The sequence below is a fragment of the Erinaceus europaeus genome, chromosome 18 (genome assembly GCF_950295315.1).
Source record: "Erinaceus europaeus chromosome 18, mEriEur2.1, whole genome shotgun sequence".
NCBI lineage: Eukaryota > Metazoa > Chordata > Mammalia > Eulipotyphla > Erinaceidae > Erinaceus > Erinaceus europaeus.
The window spans coordinates 25,811,638-25,832,892 of NC_080179.1; the positions used below are offsets into that span (position 1 = coordinate 25,811,638).

At 37.7% G+C, this 21,255-nt stretch overlaps 1 protein-coding gene across 1 annotated transcript in view; it reads right to left on the bottom strand.

The window, feature by feature from the left end:
• The window catches only part of SCN2A (sodium voltage-gated channel alpha subunit 2), a 187,083-nt gene that overhangs the window by 18,351 nt on the left and 147,477 nt on the right, over window positions 1-21,255 (bottom strand). The window contains exons 21-22 of the mRNA XM_060177783.1: window positions 10,239-10,361; window positions 7,042-7,323 (exon numbers count right to left, since the gene is read on the bottom strand). Coding sequence (XP_060033766.1) covers window positions 7,042-7,323; window positions 10,239-10,361 — 405 coding nt within the window. The remainder of the gene's footprint in view (window positions 1-7,041; window positions 7,324-10,238; window positions 10,362-21,255) is intronic.

Sequence of the window (21,255 nt, forward strand, 5' to 3'; positions counted from 1 at the left end):
AATCAGGAACAAGAGAGATGAAATTGTAACTGAATATAGGGAGATACAATGAATCATATATAATAGTATGAACATCTCTATGGAACTAAATTGGAAGTGGATGAAATAGACACATTTCATTCTACCTGCCAAACCCAACCCAAGAGGAAACATACAGTTTAACCAAGCCAATTGCTAGTATAGAAATTGAACCAGTAATCATAAATCTTCCCAAGAATAAAAGCCCAGGCCCAGATGGCTTTACTAGTGATCTCTATAAGAATTTCAAAGAAGTAATACTCATTCTCTTTAAACTATTCCAGAAAATTGAAGAGGGGCAAACATTACTAAACACATTCTATGAGATGAACATCACTTTGATCCCCAAAGCAGGAAAGGACTCTAACAAGAAAGAAAAGTATAGACCTATATCCCTGATGAACACTGATTCAAAGAACCTGAATATCTTGGCAAATAGAATCCAACAACATATCAAGAGACTCATTCACCAAAGACCAAGTAGGATTCACCCCTAGTAAACAGGGAGGTGTGGTTCAACATATACAAATCAATGTGATTTATCATATCAACAAAAAGAAAGATGAAAGTCATATGGTTCCTTTAACTGATGCCAAAAAAGCAGCTGACAAGACCCACTGCCCATTATAATAAAGACCCTTCAGAAACTGGGAATAGAAGGACTATTCTTTAACATATTTAAGGCCATTTACAATATATCAATAGCTAACATCATTCTCAAAAGGGAAAAGCTGAAAGCTTTTTTTGTTTCTCCACTGTTATTCAACATAATTCTGGAGGTCCTCACCATTTTAGTCAGACAAGGAAGAGTTATCAGAGGCATACAGATTGAAAAAGAAGAAACCAAGCTATATTCTTTGCTGATGACATGACATTATACCTAGAGAACTCCAAAGACTCCATTAAAAAACTACTGGTGGGAGTTGGGCAATAGCACAGTGGGTTAAGCGCACATGGTGCAAAGTGCAAGGTCCTGCATAAGGATCCCAGTTCGAACCCTCAACTCCCTATCTGTAGGGGAGTTGCTTCACAAGCAGTGGGGCAGGTCTGCAGGTGTCTATCTTCCTTTCTCCCTCTCTGTCTTCCCCTCCTCTCTCGATTTCTCTCTGTTCTATCCAACAACAATGACATCAGTAACAATAATAATAATAACCACAACAATGATAAAACAACAAGGGCAACAAAAAGGGAAAAAATGGCCTCCATGAGCCTAGATACATGCCCTAGCAATAACCCTGGAGGCAAAAAAAAAAAATTACTGGAAATAAATTCAATAGAATAACAGGATATAAAATCAATATACATAAATCTGTGGCATTTCTGTATACAGACAAGGAGTCAGAGGAATGGAAAATAAAAGATTCAGTTCTATTTTTCTTGGACCTAAAAAGATAAAATACCTTGGGGGTGAATCTCACAAAGGAGGTGAAAGACCTTTCCAGTGAAAACTATAGAACATTGATAAGAGAAATAGAAGACACAAAAAAGTAAATAAACATTGGGGGTGGAGCCAAGATGGAGGACTGAGAAGTAGCTTCTGGTCTGAGTTCGACAACAGCTGCTGGAAATGGTAGGATTTTTTGCCTTCAGCAGGACAGTGAATTCGGGGTCCTAGCTGTGACACCAAGGGGGTGAATATAGCCCAGTTTGGGTTAGAATATAGAGGAAAAAAGAAAGGAAAAAATTTTTTTTATTATTCCCGAAGCACACCCCTGCCCCCCCGCCCCCCCCCCAACCACACCCTGCTCCTAGCAGGCTTCCCTGCTGAGCTTCTTTCTTTACCAAGATTCCTGGCCCAACAGAGGTTCCACTCCAAGTCTATTCCTTTCTGAAACCCTTGGCCCTCTTTCTCAGTGGCCAATTGGATTTACAAAAGGGAAAGACTGCCCTGAGGTGTTTTTTTTGGGGGGGGGGGTTGGGGTTTGTTTTTTGTTTGTTTGTTTGTTTTACTTTCTTAACAATCAGCTGCCTCTGCTCAGGTGGCTTGAGGCAATCTGGGACAGGTTTTTTTACCCTATTCTATTTTATTATTAATATTATATAAAGGGATATCTCTTTCCCTCCTCCTTTAGGTTGACCAGAATTAACTCTTAGTGTATTTTCCATTGCTAGGGGACTAGGAATCTTATCCATTGTGAAAGTAACTTGTTTCACTACTCCTACCTGCCCTACCCACTCTCCCCTCCTCCCTCCTCCTAGCTAATTAAAAAATAAAATAAAAAAAATTAGTTAATTAAAAAACTTTCCTTTCACTGCTCCTTTATCACAGTTCTTTTCTTATCTTTTTTTTCCTTTTCTCTCTCTTGTTTTTCTTCCTTTTTTTTTTCTTTTTTCTTGTCTTTCTTCCTTCCTCCTTCTTTGGCTTTCTGAATTCACTGATACTCATTTGTGAATTATTTGAGGGAAGAAATATGACTCAGAGTGGACTCTCTATGTGTGTATCTCTGCTCTACTTCCCTTTCTCCTCTTGCTACCCCTAGAATATACAGTGGATAGTAGATTTGCATAATTGTCTATTCATGCTATCCTTTTTTCCTTTCTCTTTCTTCTTCACTTGGACTTGGTTGCTATTTTTTCACTGACTGGAGACATTGTTTGGCTAACTGGTAGTGGTTAAACTGCTTCAATCCTTGCTTCAGTTGCTATTGTAATTTCTGAGGTTGGTGACTGCATTTGTCATAAAGATATTTAGTACAGTGTTGCTTGTACTCAAAACACAACAACAGAGGAACAGAACATAAAAATAAGAAACACATTAATCAAAAAAAAAAGTGTAGATCAAGAGCAAATAAAACTGCTACTACAATGAATGAAGACAAGAGCCCAGAAGAAACTACAAATCAGCCAGAAGTAACCATAGATAAGAAAAATATGCAAGCAATAATAAACTTATTAATGACAGAAATGAAAACAACTTTGGAGGAAAGGAATGGCAGTATGAGGGAAACAACAGTTAAGACCCTCAAGGAAAATACTGATTATCTTGAGGCAATTAGATAACTGAAAGCTGAAATAGCTAAACTGAAGACAGAAGCTGAGGGAAGGGAAAGCAGACTAACAGAAGCAGAAAACAGAATTAGTCAGACAGAGGATGAGTTAGAGAAAACTAAGAAAGAGGTGAAAGAGCTTAAAAAGAGATTGAGAGACACAGAAAACAACAACAGAGATATATGGGATGATCTCAAAAGAAGTAACATTTGTATAATTGGCCTGCCAGAGGAAGAAAGAGAAGAAGGGGAAGGAAACATTCTAGAGGAAATTATAGAAGAAAACTTCCAAGACCTGAACAACAGAAAGGACATTAAGATTCAAGAGGCTCAGAGAGTTCCAAACAAAATCAACCCAGACCTGAAGATATCAAGACACATCACAGTCACAATGAGAAGAAGTAAGGATAAAGAAAGGATCCTAAAAGCTGCAAGAGAGAAACAAAAAGTCACATACAGGGGAAAACCCATAAGACTATCAGCAGACTTCTCCACTCAAACTCTAAAAGCCAGAAGAGAATGGCAAGTTATCTATCAAGCCCTGAATGAAAAAGGGTTTCAACCAAGGATAATATATCCTGCTAGACTTTCATTTAAACTAGATGGAGGGATCAAAACCTTCTTAGACAAACAACAGTTAAAGGAAGCAACCATCACCAAACCAGACCTGAAAGAGGTTTTAAAAGACCTCTTATAAACAAAAGTAAATGAACATTTTTTTTCCTGGATTGGAAGAACAAACATTATTAAAATGGCCACTCTACCAAAAGCAATTTACAATTTCAATTCAATCCCTATCTTAATTCCAATGGCCTTTTCCCATTACATTGAACAACTTGTACAAAAATTTGTGTAGAACCACAGGAGGCCATGGATTATTGATGCACTTCTGAGAAAAAGGGAAAAATGTAGAAGTATCATGGTCTCCAACTTCGGTTTTTGCTAAATAGTAATAGTAATCAAAACAGCATGGTATTATAATAAAAATGGATGCTTGCATCAATAGAGCAGAACTGAAAGCACAGAAATGAGCCCACATAATACCACCATCTAATATATGACAAATGGGCCAAAACCATTCAGTGGGGTAAAGAAGGTCTATTCAACAGATGATGATGGGAGAATTGGTCAGTTACAGGTAGAAAAATAAAACTAGATCACCACCTAACATCATAGACCAAAGTCAGATCAAAATGAACTAAAGATATAAATATTAGACCAGAAACTCTAAAATTTATAGAAGAAAATGTTGTTGAAATTTTCCAGGACCTTTATATCAAAGATGTATTTGTAGACTAACCCCCTGGGCATGGGAAGTAAAAATAAAGATGTTGTGAATGATACAGTTATGAACATAGGGGTGCATATGTCCCTTCCAGTTAGTGTTTGTAAGACTTGTAAGAACTATGATGGTTATCCTTGGGAGAATGAGGATACAGAATTCTGGTGATGGGTGGGGTAACCATATATTGTAATCTTATAATCTTGTAACATACTGCTAATAAATAGGTTATGTATTCAGTGGAACACTACTCAGCAATCAAAAAAGATCAGGTTGTATTGTTTTGAACACAAACAGATGAAACTGTATGTAGCTATGCTAAGTATAGAAGTGAAGGGCCAGTGGTCTGGGATGTGGCGCAGTGATAAAGCTTTGATCTCTCAGGCATGAGGTCCTGAGTTTGATCCCCAGCAGCACATGTGCTGTTGTTAAAAATTCGGTGGCTCCAGCAGGCTGGGCTAGCTTCACGGGCGGGTAACAGAGACGTGGAGACAACGGCTGGGCAGGGAAGCTGTATTTCTTTATTCAGGAACAACGATTCATAAACTAAACCAAACTAATCACCAAACAGAACTCTCCTGTCTCTTTGCAGTGGCGCAAGCACTCTCTCTTACTCTCCAACTCCCAGAACTCTTGAACTCAGGAACTCTTCAACTCTCCAACTGTGGAACTCTCTAACTCCCGAACTCACGAACTCAGGAACCCTGGACTCTGGCAGGGTTCCTTCGGGGCGGGGCCAAGCAGGCCCACAAAACTAACTGGACTGATCCAATTCTCTTGGCGGGGGAGAACTACCCAATGTAAAGCATACAACAATGTGCCAGAGTGATGTCTGGTTCTTTCTCTCTCCTCCTATCTTTCTAATAAATAAATAAAATCTTAAAAAAAAAAAGAAGTGAAGGACCAGATAGTTTTGATCATAGTTGTAATATTGATCACTAAAGCAAATGAACATCATAAAAATATGGTAACCAAAATGTCTATTGTATTTTGTGAGAACTACAGTGATTAAAGGTAGGTGTTGGGGAGAGGCACAGAACTGTTGTGGGTGGTGTGGTGATTTACATACACCATGTGTAGGAATTAAGTCATACCTCTGAGATCTTATAGTTTTGTAAAGCATTGCTAAATAAATAAATAAATAAATGGCTTTGTTGTTGTATGGACATACAATCCAGAAAAAACATCATACTTTTTTTTCACTTGTTACTGGCTCTATTCTTTCCCTTAATATTCATATAATGTTGGGTATTGTAGAGTTAGATCAACTCAGGGTACATTAGCACATGACAGAGTGGGTAGCTGAGGAGCTTAATTTTATAAATTTATATAAAACAATATTCTATTCAATAAGGTTTTATTTTAGGTAGAAATGCATTGATGGGGTTTACAGTTAACGGTATTTATATACTTTTCCCATATGTGGAAGCTACTCTCTGACCTGATCCAGATTCCTAGTCTTATTTCCAAATCTCACTCCATCTTCCCTGAAAATAAATACTTTTATCCCACCTTCATGTTAGCTGTCAGGCTTAGGCAAAAATTAGTAAAGTCATGAGCCCCTTGGAATATACATAAAATAGACTTCTGACCTTCTTCCAACATGAAGACCCCCAAATCTCATCTGCTATACTCTTACCTTTAGGTTCTTGATTATTAAACAATTTGTTCTGCTTTACATCTTAATGTTTTTCAGCCACAAAGTTGCAACCTGACTTGCCTGGGCAGACTACCTCACCAATGTGTCCTGGAATCCCACTTCCCCAGAGCCCTACTCCACTAGGGAAAGTTAGAAACAAGCTGAGGGTATGGATCGACCTGTCAACACCCATGTCCAGCAGAGAAGCAATTACAGAAGTCAGGCCTCCCATAAAGAAGCCTGCACCCCATAAAAATCTTCAGTACATACTCCCAGAGGAATGAAGAGAAGGGAAGCTTCCAATGGAGGGATAGGATACAGAACTCTGGTGGTGGGAATTGTATGGAATTATACCCTTCTTCTTCTACAATTTTATCGATCATTATTATATCACTAAAAAACAAAAACAATAAAAGCAAACAAACAAAAAAACCCAGGAGAATCAGGGCAAGAGTCTGGGGGAAGGGTAGAAAGGTGGAGAGTCTTAGGTAAGTTAATGCTGAAGGCTGGGGAAACAAAAATTGACAAGGGTTTAGATGTTGTCTGGTAGCTAACAGAGTACAGACATCTTCCTTCATTCCTGTCACCTCAACAATCATACCTATGCTCTTCACTACTTTGCTTAGTGAAAAAGTGGGGGAAAACAGAGGGAATCTATAAAGAAGTATTCACAAGAAAGGATTGGCGGCTGGGATACCAAATGCATAGTCTGGAAGACTATAGACTTCATAGTCTATAGTTTCATTTCCAGGGTGCATAGAGATAAGATGGTCCTAAATATCTGAGAAAGAATATAGACAGGTCTGAGCAAACACTTATCTACCAGTAATGAGCAACAAGAAGTTTACATTTATTTCAGTACATGACAGAGAAGAATTAAGTGGCTACTAGGGCCAGGTGGTGGCACAAATGGTAAAGTGCACAAGTAGCTATGCCCCAAAATCCCTGTTCAAGCCCTTGGTCTTGACCTGCAGGGGAGGGAGCTTCACAAGTGATGGAGCAGTGTTGCAGATATCTCTCATTCCCTCTCCCTTCCCATCTTTCTATTTATTTCTATCATAATTAAAATAAATAAGCAAGTATAAGCAAAAAAGAAAAATTAAGTGGTTACTTACTACTTGAAGCAGAGAAAGGTATCCAAGTCCTACATTATCAAAGTTTACTTTTACATTTTTCCACCGGGCAGTTTGGTTGCTCTCTATGAGTGCTTTACATTCACTGTAGTTGTTGACCACGCTTACATCAAACATTTCTCCAGTGGTGTAGTTAATACAGTGATAAAATTTGCCAGCAAAAAGGTTCACGCCCATAATACTGAATATTAACCAAAAGATCAGACAAACCAGCAGTACATTCATTATGGATGGAATGGCTCCTAAAAGGGCATTGACAACAACCTAGCACAGAAATGAGAAGGAAAAATAAATGAAAAGTCTACAAAGAATATAAGTGTGTTTAAATTTATGTTTTTAGACATGATAAAAGAACAACAGTCAAATGATAAGAAAATGTATTTGTTCTTAATATAGAAATACTGGGAAAAAACTAGTCTTTGTTATTCTGGTAACTAAAAAATCTCCACTACACATTAGAGGAGTACTCAGTAAATTTTATATTATAGAATCCTTTCTCAAGGAGAACATACGGCAACTTTTTATCAAAGGTTGAGACTTATTGTAAGTGGGAAAATAATTAAGAGTATAAATGTGACACAACTGTTGGATGTCATAGGGATATCACATTTTTAAACCACATGGACATTAAAATTTACTATCCTCAATTGGAGAATTAAAAAAGAACACACTAAGGTATATTTCAAGAATGAAAGATAATGCTAATAATTGTATTCTGAGAAATCAAATGTAATCCAGGACTATCTCAGGCAATGTAGTATAGCTATAAAAAAGCTCTGAGGGCAAAGACATTGTAGTACAGAGTTTGAACATGTGAAAACATGAGAGAAAGAATTTGAAAGTCAGGAAAGATACTCTAGTTGTGTTACCTTTGAACAAGTTATTTAACTTATATGGTCCTACTGAGTTTTCTTTGTGGAATTTCATTCAGAAGAAAATGAAGAAAATTAGGGCAGGGGTAAATAGCATAATGGTTATGCAAACAGACTCTCATGCCTAAGGCTCCAAAGTCCCAGGTTCAATCCCCTGCACCACCACAAACCAGAGCTGAGCAGTGCTCTGGTTAAAAAAAAAAAAGTAGAAAATGAAGAAAATTTTCAAATGACAAAATGAGAGACGATAATATAATATATACCACTGGCTTTATGTGACCATGGTTTCATGAAACATTGTAATTTGCATCCAGAGGTTTTGCCTGATGATTTAGCTACTTGGGGCTTTCTCAGCTAACCAGGGTTTTTAAGGAACATCTTTCATATGCTTCTATTTGAGAAGTAATTCTTTCATTATCCCTCAAGTAAAAATTTAGTGAAATACCTTGTTCTGTACAAGTATATGTAAACTACATTAGAAATACTCTGACAGTAAGTAAATATGAAAAAAATATTAGAAACATGTGCATAAACCTTTCTCAAATACTTTATAGGACAAATGTATGTACATAATGAATAAACTATACAAATAGTGGTACAGCAACAATAATTAAATGGGTACTTGATTAATGATGAAATTCAGTTCAACTATGAATTAGCATTTAGAGCCTACTGATTAATAATAATTCAATACATATTGAATTAAAGTAAGCTTTAATATTAATTCACCACAAGGAATGCTCTACTATGCAAATGTGAGAAAATGACAGAATGTATAGTGCTCTGATAAAAAAAAACAAACCTGAAAGCTAATCACAGAAGATATATAGGTTTTCCAAGAGCTATCTGTGGAAAACGAGGAAGTTAGGCCCTTATACAGACAAATTCTGTATAGAAAATGTGAAGGAAATAAGTCCCCCAAGTTGATTCAATTAGGAATCCCCCATATAGAAAGCTAGGTGATTTTAGTGATTAAGAGCAAACCTTTAGAGGACTAGATAATGAAGGAATTTCCCCCTTTCCCTACCCAAGGACAGCAGAGAATTTTTGACTAAGAATGTTACCGAAACCTGTCTGTCTTGTAACCCTTGTGCCATGATGGTTATCACTAACCTGCCCACTTGCTTCCTGGCGCCACTTGAGTTTTAGAATGTTCATTCTAGGAATGTACTTTTGTGACCCCCCCCCCCACACACACACACTACCATTCCCTTTAAAGGAGATGAACTCCCAGCATCTGAGTCTCTCTCCCAAACTACGGGGCCATTGATTGGCACTCTGGCTTGGGAGTGGGGACCCTTCAGGTTTCCTGAGGTCCCAGTGTTCTATGTCTGTTCTGTGTCTGTACATATGTAAGTTTGTAATAATGGCTATTCGATGTGTTTGTGTGAATAAATACTTCAACTTCCTCTATTTCTTGTGTCAGCTTCAGTTTGTTTGAGTTTGTAATGGGTACGGTCAGAAGCAAAATACTTAACAGAAAAGAAATGGAATTATCCTAACTGAAAATCTGAGTCACTTAAAAAAAAAAAAAAACTAAACCTGCAAAAACTGTGATTTTTAAATTAGTTGAATTAAAATAACTTAGCAGTTAAAAGGCAGTCATAAGCACACCTACCAACACATATCATTCTTAGTTGTTTGCAACACCCAGATAAGGCTTTGAGTAATTATATTGAAATAGTACAAAGTTTTATTTTTGAAAATTTTCTTTTTTAAGAACTTATTCCACTGAGACAGGGAACATCTTTATTTAATTTAAAGGTATGTGGTCTCCAGTTTTATAGTCCATGGGGTGAAAAGTCAACACAAATTCCTCTTTACTCCTTTGTACCACATTTTAAAGGCATATTAGAGTTCCACAGCTGACCTACTTTTCAGTTATTTCAGTTTGTGTGTGAAAGATAAATGCCCAGAACCAGACTTGAGGAGATTCAGCACATCATCTGGAACAGCGATGAAACGGTGAGGAATGATTTGGTGGTTTTAAATTTCGGTGAGTGGGATTTCCTATACATTACAAATTGAATGAACATAGTGAGTTTTGACTCAAAATAGAAGCCTACAGAATGTGGTAAAGACTTCCCAAGTGAAAATTGTAGTTAGAATCAAACTATTTTTGTTAGAAACAGTCATTTGGAATTTATATTCAGGGAATACCAATGATATATGTCTGAGAAATACTGATTAGTTACATATCAGTAGGGGTGTAGAATATACAAATTCTTCATTGATTTATAATTTCCAAAGTGCACAAAATCAGTGTGTTCTTGATTACAACTCTGGCAAATTCTAAAGTATTCTTACCCTCATTCCTTCAAAACGGGATAAGGCTCTCAATGGTCTTAGAGCTCGTAGTGTTCTGAGGGATTTGATGGCACCAAGTTCTGAGTAACCCAAAGCATTGGCCGTTAAGCTAACCAAGGAAACCTGTACAGAAAAAGCAACACAATTCTCTTATTTATCAACTTAAATGTTTACACAGTTCAATCTTCCTCTATACGATAAACCAGCAGTCCTCAGATTTTCAATATCAAATCACCTCATCAGCTTGTTAAACACACAGATGGCTGGTGTATTCAGTAGGTTGGGTGGGGTCTCACTTTTGCAGGTGAGACTGATGATGCTTCTCTCTTTGTTAATTACACTTAGGGAACTACTCCGGTGAGCACATCAAAAGGAAGCTCTACATAATGTCTTTTCAAGTTTCCTGACAAAGCTTTAAGTGGAAGTGGTGCACCGCATGTTGCACAGGGAGATAAGAAACTCCAATAAAGTGATTTGGAAAAAAAAATATATATCAAGCAAAAACTTTAGAAAATGCAGTATTTATTTACAGATGTTTTGGACTTTATTACTTTTTTAATTTAGCAGATCTGAATGAGAAAGTAGAGCTTACTACACAATGAATTTAGCCACACTGAAGATAAATCTGAACTAAAACACATTTGGAAACATGTAGGGCTCTAAACAGTGGCTTTTTCCTTCTGCAAATTAATTAGGTCAAATTGAAAGAATTTACCAAAATAAAAGAGCAGTTGAAATTTTAGCATAACTAATTATAAACTGTCAGGTCAGTGGTTTCTTCAGTCATTCATACAGATAATTCACACAGTTGATAAGTTCTAAAATCTCAGCTGAAAAGGGGAAGAAAAGTGTTTTTTCATAAGTGGTGCAGAAATGTCTGATTTCCTTTGGAAAAATGTAGAAAACTAAAAAATCATATAAAATTAAAAGATATCGTCCGGAGGCGGAGCTACGAGCAGCAGATCGCTTTCTCTCCTCTCCTCTCCTCTCCCGGATCAACTAGGAATACCAAAGGAGACCACCCGGACCGAAACAAGACAGGACTAGAATGACCACAGAAACCCAGTAAATCACCCGTGAGTACAAACACGCGTGGCTGGTGACAGAGAGGAGAGAGGGGCCTAAGGAGAGATTAAGTGACTGCTAACAGTTCGACAGTTTGTCAGTGGAGACACCACCTCCAGTCTGCTCCACCAACAAGGGGACAGCTGAAGGGAGGAAAGGACTCCCCAGAGACTCACCAAGTACAACTCTGAGTCTCCATTGCTACTACCCTCAGAATCTGGAGCAGCAACAGGGAGGGACACCAGGGCACAGAGATCTAACCGGGAAACTCAGGAGAAGACCTATACTTCTGTGGCATAGCTGAAGGGCTGTGAAAGTCTCTTTGCATAACCACTGAATTATCTCTGCCACACCCTGCTTTATCTCTTGGTCAGGAGTCATTCATTAAGCCAAGAAGCCTATTGATAGTTTAAAAGCCCTCAGGCTACCATAGCCTACAGGGGGAAAAAAAAAAAAAAGACTTTTACACCACTGAACTCCAACTCAGGGATTGAAAAACCTCTTAACTTATATAAAATGGTTAAAACAACAAGAAAAAATAATGGAGACTCGAACCAGGACAAGAGTCCAGCTAAAAGTCCTCCAGAGGGCAAAGCACAAAACAACGAGTTCAACATCCAAACATTAGCTAAGGAAATAATAACAGGAGTGAGTAAAGAATTTGAAAAAATTGTAATCAGAACTGCAGGAACAACAAATGAGAATATGGAAGAAAATTCTAATTATCTCATGGTTATTAGAGAGCTGAAAGCTGAAATTGCTGAGCTAAGAAGGCAACTAGCTGAACAAGCTAAAACAGTAGCAGAGCAGGGCAACAAAATAGATGAACTCCAGAAAGCAGTAGAGGGCAGAGAGAATAGAATCAATGAGGCTGAAGACAGAATCAGCAAGATTGAGGATGAATTAGAGACAACTAAAGAAGAAGTAAGAGATCTCAAAAAGAGATTAAGAGATGCTGAAAACAACAACAGAGTCCTATGGGATGACTTCAAAAGAAACAATATACGCATTATTGGCTTACCAGAGGAAGAAAGAGAAGGGGAGGAAGAAAGCGTTCTCCAGGCCATAATAGCTGAAAATTTCTCTAGTCTAGACAACACCAAAGACATAAAGATTCAAGAAGCCCAGAGGGTCCCAAACAGAATTAACCCAGACCTAAAGACACCAAGACATGTCATACTTAGATTGGAAAGGAATAAGGATAAAGAAAGGATCCTCAAGGCTGCAAGAGAAAAACTAAGAGTCACCTACAAAGGAAAACCCATAAGATTAGCAGCAGACTTCTCCATACAAACACTACAGGCCAGAAGAGAATGGCAAGATATCTATCGAGTGCTCAATGAGAAAGGCTTTCAGCCAAGAATACTATATCCTGCTAGACTGTCATTCAGACTAGATGGAAGCATCAAAACCTTCTCAGACAAGCAACAGTTGAAGGAAGCAACCATCACCAAGCCTGCCTTGAAAGAAGTTCTGAAAGGTTTCCTATAAACAACCAGACCACCACAAATAGAACATATATCAAAACACTCTAAAACTCTACAAGAATGGCGTTAAAATATCTTCAATCTTTGATATCAATAAATGTGAATGGCCTGAATTCACCTATTAAAAGACACAGAGTAGGAAGATGGATCAGAAAACACAACCCAACAATATGTTGTCTACAGGAAACTCACCTAACGCAACAAGACAAACACAGACTTAAAGTGAAAGGATGGAAAACTATCATTCAAGCCAATGGCCCACAAAAAAGGGCAGAAACAGCTATTCTCATATCTGACATGATAGACTTTAAAATAGATAAGATTAAAAAAGATAGGAATGGACACTACTTAATGCTCAGAGGATCAGTCAATCAAGAGGACTTAACAATTATTAATATCTATGCACCCAATGAGAAGCCATCTAAATACATCAAACTTCTACTGAAAGAGCTACAGCAATATATTAACAGTAACACAATCATAGTAGGGGACTTCAGCACCCCACTATCTCAACTTGACAGATCATCCAGGAAGAAAATCAGTAAAGACATAAGGGAGCTAAATGAAGAGATAGATAACCTAGAACTATTGGACATTTTCAGAGTCATTCAGAGCAAGTTGTGGTATATATACACAATGGAATACTACTCAGCTGTAAAAAATGGTGACTTCACTGTTTTCAGCCGATCTTGGATGGACCTTGAAAAAATCATGTTGAGTGAAATAAGTCAGAAACAGAAGGATGAATATGGGATGATCTCACTCTCAGGCCGAAGTTGAAAAACAAGATTAGAAAAGAAAACACAAGTCGAACCTGAAATGGAATTGGAGTATTACACCAAAGTAAAAGACTCTGGGGTGGGTGGGTGGGTGGGGAGAATACAGGTCCATGAAAAATGTTGAATGAAATAGTGGGGGTTTTATTGCTAAATGGGAATCTGGGGAACGTTATGCATGTAAAAAAAAAAAAAAAAAAGAAGTAGAAACGCAAAGCAGAAATTGACTGAGTTTGGAATATGGCACCAAAGTAAGAAAGCAGAAGTATACTAGAGTTTGCAGTGAGTACCTCCCTAATACTTCCTCTCCACTTTTCCAAGCTTTGGGTCCATGATTGCTCAACAATTTGTTTGGCTTTGTATGTTAACTCTCTTTTCAGTCACCAGGTTCCAGGTATCATCAGGATGCCGGCCAGACTTCCCTGGATTGAAGACACCACCAATGTGTCCTGGAGCTCAGTTTCCCCAGAGACCCATCCTACTAGGGAAAGAGAGAGGCAGACTGGGAGTATGGACCGACCAGTCAACGCCCATGTTCAGCGAGGAAGCAATTACAGAAGCCAGACCTTCTACCTTCTGCAACCCTCAATGACCCTGGGTCCATGCTCCCAGAGGGATAGAGAATGGGAAAGCTATTGGGGGAGGGGGTGGGATATGGAGATTGGGCGGTGGGAATTGTGTGGAGTTGTACCCCTCCTACCCTATGGTTTTGTTAATTAATCCTTTCTTAAATAAAAAAAAATAAAAAATAAAAAATATTTAGGGGAAAAAAAAATTAAAAGATATCAATTAAGGAAGCAAACTTTCCCAAGTTTAGATAGATAAAAGTGAACACATGGTATACACAAGTGGATTGCCTACTTGAAAAACAGTTCTTAAGGAATAAGTGAACACCTACATTTACTACAAAAGAACCTGACTTATTCAAGTTCATTTTGCATATTTGGTCAAATGCAAAAGCTCTCATTCTAGGAGTAATTAGCCCACAAAAATTTATTCTGCTGCCTCGGAAATGCCAGAGTAGATAAGGCACTGGACTTCCAAACATGGGATCCAAGCTTCCATCCCTAGCAATACATGTGCCAGGGTGATGTTCTGATCCTCCCAACTAAATAAATCTTTCAAAAATTATCTTCAGTTATTTATGTTTTTTAATGGAATCTAAACATTTAGTTATTAAGTTTCTTCTTATATATATTTTATTGATTTATTACTGACTTACAAAATGATTGCATTTCAGAATGCAGTTCCACATTAATATTCACTAATTATCATTTTAGGTGCATATTTTCTGAATATAAAATATTAGGATCCAGTAGAACTTGGTCTTTCCTTAAGACAGAACCAAATATGAGACAGGCATAAGTTGAAAGATGAAAGATTAAAGTTAGATTAAGGTCATACATACAAAGTCTTAACCAAAGAACATTTAGTGACTGATTAAATTCACCTGATATTATTTTTATATTTAAATGTGTCATACATTATTTTTTCTAAAGGAATTTCAAGTTGATCTTTTGGTTTTTAAATAATCTTTCGACTACCACAAATTACACAGCTACCAGATTTCTCTCCCATTAGAGTGAGCTTTTCTTGTTATTTTCCACAGAAAAATTTTCAACAGCTTTCTCTGTACCAAATAATTAAGTCTATTTCTCTTTATGTGAGGCCACAAGTTTTTCAAACACTTTTCCAATTTAGTGTTTTTCCATAGCCCCACATTCTGGGCATACCCATCAGGTCTATCTTTTGTTTTGTTTTGTTTTAGATTTATTTGTTTTATGAGAGAAGACAGACATAGAGAGAAGCAGACATGTTCACTCTTCTCAACAGTCTCTGGAAATAAAAGGCACTATTGTCAAAGATGTCTGTAGAGAATTTAAATATAATGTACTGGGGAGAAATCATAATCATTATGCCAAAAGACTTTCATGCCTGCGGCTCTCAAATTCCAGGTTCAATTCCACAGCAATACCATAAACTGAGCACTACTCTAATACTTAAAAAAAAAAAAAATACCGTTTTTGTGTGAAAAGACCAACAAAAGCAGTTTCCACACCAACATATTATTTTGTATAATATATAAGTGTTTTATTTTTTTTATTGAGGAGGGTTAATGCTTTCCAGTGCAGTCACTGACATGTGCATACAATTTCATTATATAATAGGCCCCCAGAGTTTTCTTCATCTCCTCCTTCCCTCTCCCTCCACAGAGTGCTTTGGTGCAATACACCATATCCAGTCCATATTTCACTTGGTGGTCTCCCTCCCCAGAGTGCTTTGCTTTGCTGCAATATGTCATGTCCAATGCACGTTTCACTTTGTGCTCTCCCTCCCTGCACCTATTTTATTAAGTCCCGCTAATAAGTGAGATCATTTGGTATTTGCCCTTGTGGTTTATCTCAACATGATGTCACGCTTCATCCAAGAAGATGCAAAAGAGACACCCTCATCATTTTAAAAAGCTGTGTAGTATTCTATTATGTATACATACCACCATTTTTTTTAACCATCTGATGTTGGACATCTGGGTTGTTTCCAGGTTCTTGCAATTACAAACAGTGCTGCTATGAACATCAGTATACATAGATGTCTTCTGATACGTGTTTCTGTCTCCTTTGGGTAAATCCACAGGAGAGGAACTGCTGGTTTGTAAGACAGGTCCATTCCTATTATCTCTAATTTTTGTTTTCCACAATGGTTGGATCATTTTGCACTCCCACCAGCAGTGAAGAAGTATTCTTTTGTTCTCCACTTTCTCTCCAACATTTGTCATTTCTGTCCTTTCTGCTGTATGATATTCTTACAGATGTAAAGTAGTATTTCAACGTTGTCTTTATTTGTGTTTCTCTGATGATCAGTGACTTTGAGCACCTTCCTTCACATATATCTGTTGGCCCTTTGGATCTCTTCCTCAGTGAAATGTCTGTCCATATCTTGGCCCAATTTTCTTTTCTTTTTATTATTATTATTATTTTTTTCTTTTTTATTTAAGAAAGGATTAATTAACAAAACCATAGGGTAGGAGGGGTACAACCCCACACAATTCCCACCGCCCAATCTCCATATCCCACCCCCTCCCCCGATAGATTTCCCATTCTCTATCCCTCTGGGAGCATGGACCCAGGGTCATTGTGGGTTGCAGAAGGTAGAAGGTCTGGCTTCTGTAATTGCTTCCCCGCTGAACATGGGCGTTGACTGGTCGGTCCATACTCCCAGTCCCAATTTTCTAATGTTTTTTTTTTTTCTTAGTTTACTGAGCTCTTTATATATTTTGGTGGTTATTAGTCCTTTGTTTGATGTGTAAAGGTTTTCTCCTATGCTGTTGGGTATCTTTCTATTTGGTTAACAGTACCCTTTGTTGAGAAGAAGATTTTCAGTTTGATGTAGTCCCATTGGCTTAATTCTGTTTTTATTTTCTCTGCTGTTGGATTTGAGTATTTCAAGGCTTTTTTTTTTGTCATGAAGTGGCCTTCCAATGTTTTCTTCATTTGATAGTTTCTGGACTAATGCTATGTCCTTGACGCACTTGGAGTTGACTTTTGTGCATGGTGATTAGTGATGGTTTAATTTCATCTGCTTGCATGTTTCAATCCAATTTTCCCAGCACCATTTGTTGAAGAGGCACTCCTTTCACTCTTTTAACCACTTAATAATTTGGGTCCCCCTTGTCAAAAATTAGCTGGCTATAGATGTGCAAGATTATTTCTGGATCTTCAATTGTATCCCACTGCTCTGTGTATCTGTTTTGCTACCAGTACCAGGCCACTTTGGTAACTATAGTACAGCTTGAGGTCAGGTAGTGTAATGTCTCCAGTCTTGTTTTTTGTTGTTTTTTTTTTTAATTGCTTTGGCAATCCTGGGGATTTTTTGGTTCCAAATAAAATTTTGAAGCTTTTGTTATATTCCTTTAAAGAAATTCATGGGTACCTTGATGGGGATGGCATTAAATCTGTATATGGCTCTGGGCAATACGGTCATTTTGACGATGTAAGGCCCTCGAATCCATGGAATGGCTTTCCATTTCTTTGCATCTCTTCCTATTTCTTTGAAGGGTAGTTTATAGTTTTCAGTGTATAGGTCCTTCACTTCCTTTGTTAAGTTTATTTCAAAATATTTGATTGTTTTTGCTGCTATGGTGAAGGGGGGTTGATTTCTATATTTTCCTTCTTCTGATTTGGTGTTTCCATAGAGGAATGCCATTGATTTTTGTATATTGACTTTGTAGCCTGCCAATTTGCTATATTGTTCAATGAATTGATGTTTTATATGATTATTTTATTCTCAATACTGTTAATTTCTAATTGTTGTTATTTCACTCCATTTGCTTGCTTTGGGTTTCTTCTGTTCTTATTTTTCTAATACCTTTAGGTGTGAAGTCAGATTGTTTATTTGTGTGTTTCCTTGTTTCTTGATGTGTGCCTGTGTGACTATGAATTTCCCTCTTGGTATTGCTTGAACTGTGTCCAAAATGTTCTGATAGCTTGTGTCTATTTTAATTTGTTTTCAGGAACATTTAATTTCCTCTTTAACTTGCTCTTTCACCCAGTAGTTATTGAGTAGTGTACCATTAAACTTCCATATTTTGGAGTTCTTTCTAGCAATCTGTTTCTGAATGTTAATTTAACTCCACTGTGGTCTGAGAAGATGCGTGGGATGACTGAAGGTTTTGAATTTGCTAGTGTTGGCCTTGTGGCTTATCATATGGTTTATTCATGAGAATGTTCCATGTGGATTTGAGAAGAATGTATATTCTCCTCTTTTAGAATGAACTCTGTAGATGTCTAGTAGGGCTAACCTATCCATCTCATCATTTAATTGTTTCATTTTCTTATTGATTTTCTGCCTAGTTGATCTATCTGCTTATAGAAGCGGGGAGTTAAAATGTTTGCTATTGTGTTGGTATCAGTGCATTTTTCTCAGGTGTCTCAGTAACTGTTTTACATATTTTGCTGCTCCTTCATGTGGAGCACAGATGTTAATTATTATGAACTCTTCTTGATTGACAACATAATGTTGTCGTCTTATAATGCCTGTAGCATTATGAAGTGGCCATCCTTGTCTTTTAATGTTTTAATTGTTTTGAAGTCCATTGTGTCAAATATTAGTATGGCTGTCCCAGCTTTCTTTTGAGGTCCATGGGCTTGTATAATAGTTTCCATCCTTTCATTTTGAGTCTGCTTTTGTCTTGTTCCATCAAGTAGATTTCCTATAAACAGTATATGGTTAAGTCATGCTTCTTGATACACATTTCTACTTTGTGCCTTTTGATGGGTGAGTTTAAACATTAACATAATGAAATTACAGATTTGAGATGTTTCATTGCCATTAATTTATATGGGTCTTGGGTATTCTTGTGTGCTTGTGTGTATGCTCTTATAAGAGTCCCTTTAGAATTTTTTGTGAGGCTTGTTTTGTTGCAATTGGTCATTTCAATAGTTCTTTTTCTGAGAATGTCTTTATTTCTCCCTTCAGTTTGAATGACAGTCTCATTGGGTACAATGTTCTTGGATGGAGGCTTCTCTCATTTAGCACTCTGCAGATATCTTGCTATTCCTTTCTGAATTTAGGATTTCTGTTGAGAAGTCTACAGATAGCCTTATGCCTTTACTTCTGTATGTTAATCTTTGCTTTTCTTGTGCTGCTTTCAGTAGCTTTGGTGTTTGTCAGTTTTACTATGATGTGTCTTGGTGTCTGCATTGCTGGATCAATTCTATTTGATATTCTCTGCGCTACCTGTATCTTTATATGTTCCCTGATTTTCATATGGGGGATGTTTTCTATCTTTGTTTCATCAAGGATGTGTTCTTCCCCTTTTTTTTTCTTTGTTTTCTTGGGACACATGGATGATTCTAATGTTGTTTGTCTTCAAATCATCTGGTATGTCCCTGGTGTTATTTTCATTGTTTCTTAATCCCTTCTTAAGGTCTGTAACTCTTTTGTTAGCTTTTACAGCACCATCTTCACACAACAGGCCACAACATAATGTTAAGTCAATCAAGAAGAGTTCACAATAATAAATCTATGATCCAAATGAAGAAGCAGCAAAATACATAAAACAGTTACTGAGACACCTGAGAAAATACATCTATAGCTACACAATAATAGTAGGCGATTTTTAACTCCCCACTCTTACAAGCAGACAGATTTGCTGATTCTTTCTTCAGTCTGTTGTTCTGTTTACTAGCCCCTCAATTAATTTGTTAATTCATCTATATTTCCTTTTTATTCAGCTATTGATTTAGTTCAATATTAATTTAGTTCAATTATTATAGATTTTACTTCATTTATTGTGTGGTTTAGTTCAGTTGTTGTAGCCTTTAGTTCAGCTATTATGCTGTTTTTGAGGCTACTGTGACATTTGCTATGTTAATAATTGTTAATTATTGGCTGGCATTGTTAGTGATTCAACTATTTTGGTATTTGGCTCTTATTCTCTTCTGGGGTCTCATCTGCTGCCCCTCCTGTTATTCTGTGATTTTTTTTTTCCATGAGACTTATCACTTTGGTTACAAACATGTGGATTAGTTTTTCAGGTTCTACCTCAAAAAATCTTACTGTCTTTTGTTTATTAGCACTTTTTCTTCTGGGCTTTTTTATTGACTTGCTGATGTGATATTATTATTATTATTTTGCCTCCACATTTTGTTTGTTATCAACCCTTTTTGGATTTTACTGAAGTTACAGAAGTGGATGATTGGTTGAGGATAACAGTGGTATGTCACACTAAGATTTCAGTTGAGCATGATCACAGAGTGGTATCTGAAATGGCCCACATTCTCAAGGTTATTTAGTAGGGCATGTGGTGTATCACAGGCTTGGGAAACTTGCAGAGGTGTTCCTCAAATGATCTAAGTTAAGGGGTCCTGTCATAGACTGTAAGTCACCTGGCTAACTTGGGAGGGTTGTATGTGGCCAGCCAGTGCATGGGGGGTGGGGAGGAGGGAAAAGGTTCAACAACTATTCAGTGTCTTTGTGTAGAAGAAATGCAACTTTTTTGTCTCCTGGTGGAGTGCCTGTGATCTGTAAGCTCATAGAAGTGGCTAGCAACACTTGAGAGATTCCAATTGACCTGAATTAAGGAACCATTGGTTCCCAGGCAGTGTAGATGAGGTCTAGTGATTGCAGGAAGGTGGACAGTGGCTCCTGGTGTTTCTGTGTTGGTTAGACAGGGCCAGTTGTCTCTGATTATGTAGTTCAAACAAAAGGTGAAATCCCACCACCAGGGGGTGGGTGGCAGTGAGTATAAGAGATGCTGTTATTTCTCCTGGAGTCACTTATTCTTGGGCCTCTTCTCAAGGCACTTAGTTGACCAGCTCTTGTCCAGTACCTGTGGAAGCCTCATGTTACGTGTCAGCCTCTGGCAATAAGTGGATTAAAAGTGTTGTCCCAGTGTGACCTGTATAGCTTGAGGGGATTGCAACTCCTGGAGTCAAGGCAAGCAGGCGGGCTCCCCCTAGTCTCTTCTCCCCCACCCCACCAACCACACAAGCCCTGGGCATGAATGAGCTTGGGAAGCTGGCATATGGGTGGCTATGAGCATCAGCAACTTGTATAAGCCCCCAGAACACTGCAGCCCCTGGAGCCAAGGCAAGCAGGTGGGCTCCTTCCCTTGGTCCACATAAGCCCCCCAGCAAAACCTGGTTGGCGTGTGTGCCTGAAGACTGGTGGTGAGTGGGGGTGTGGGGT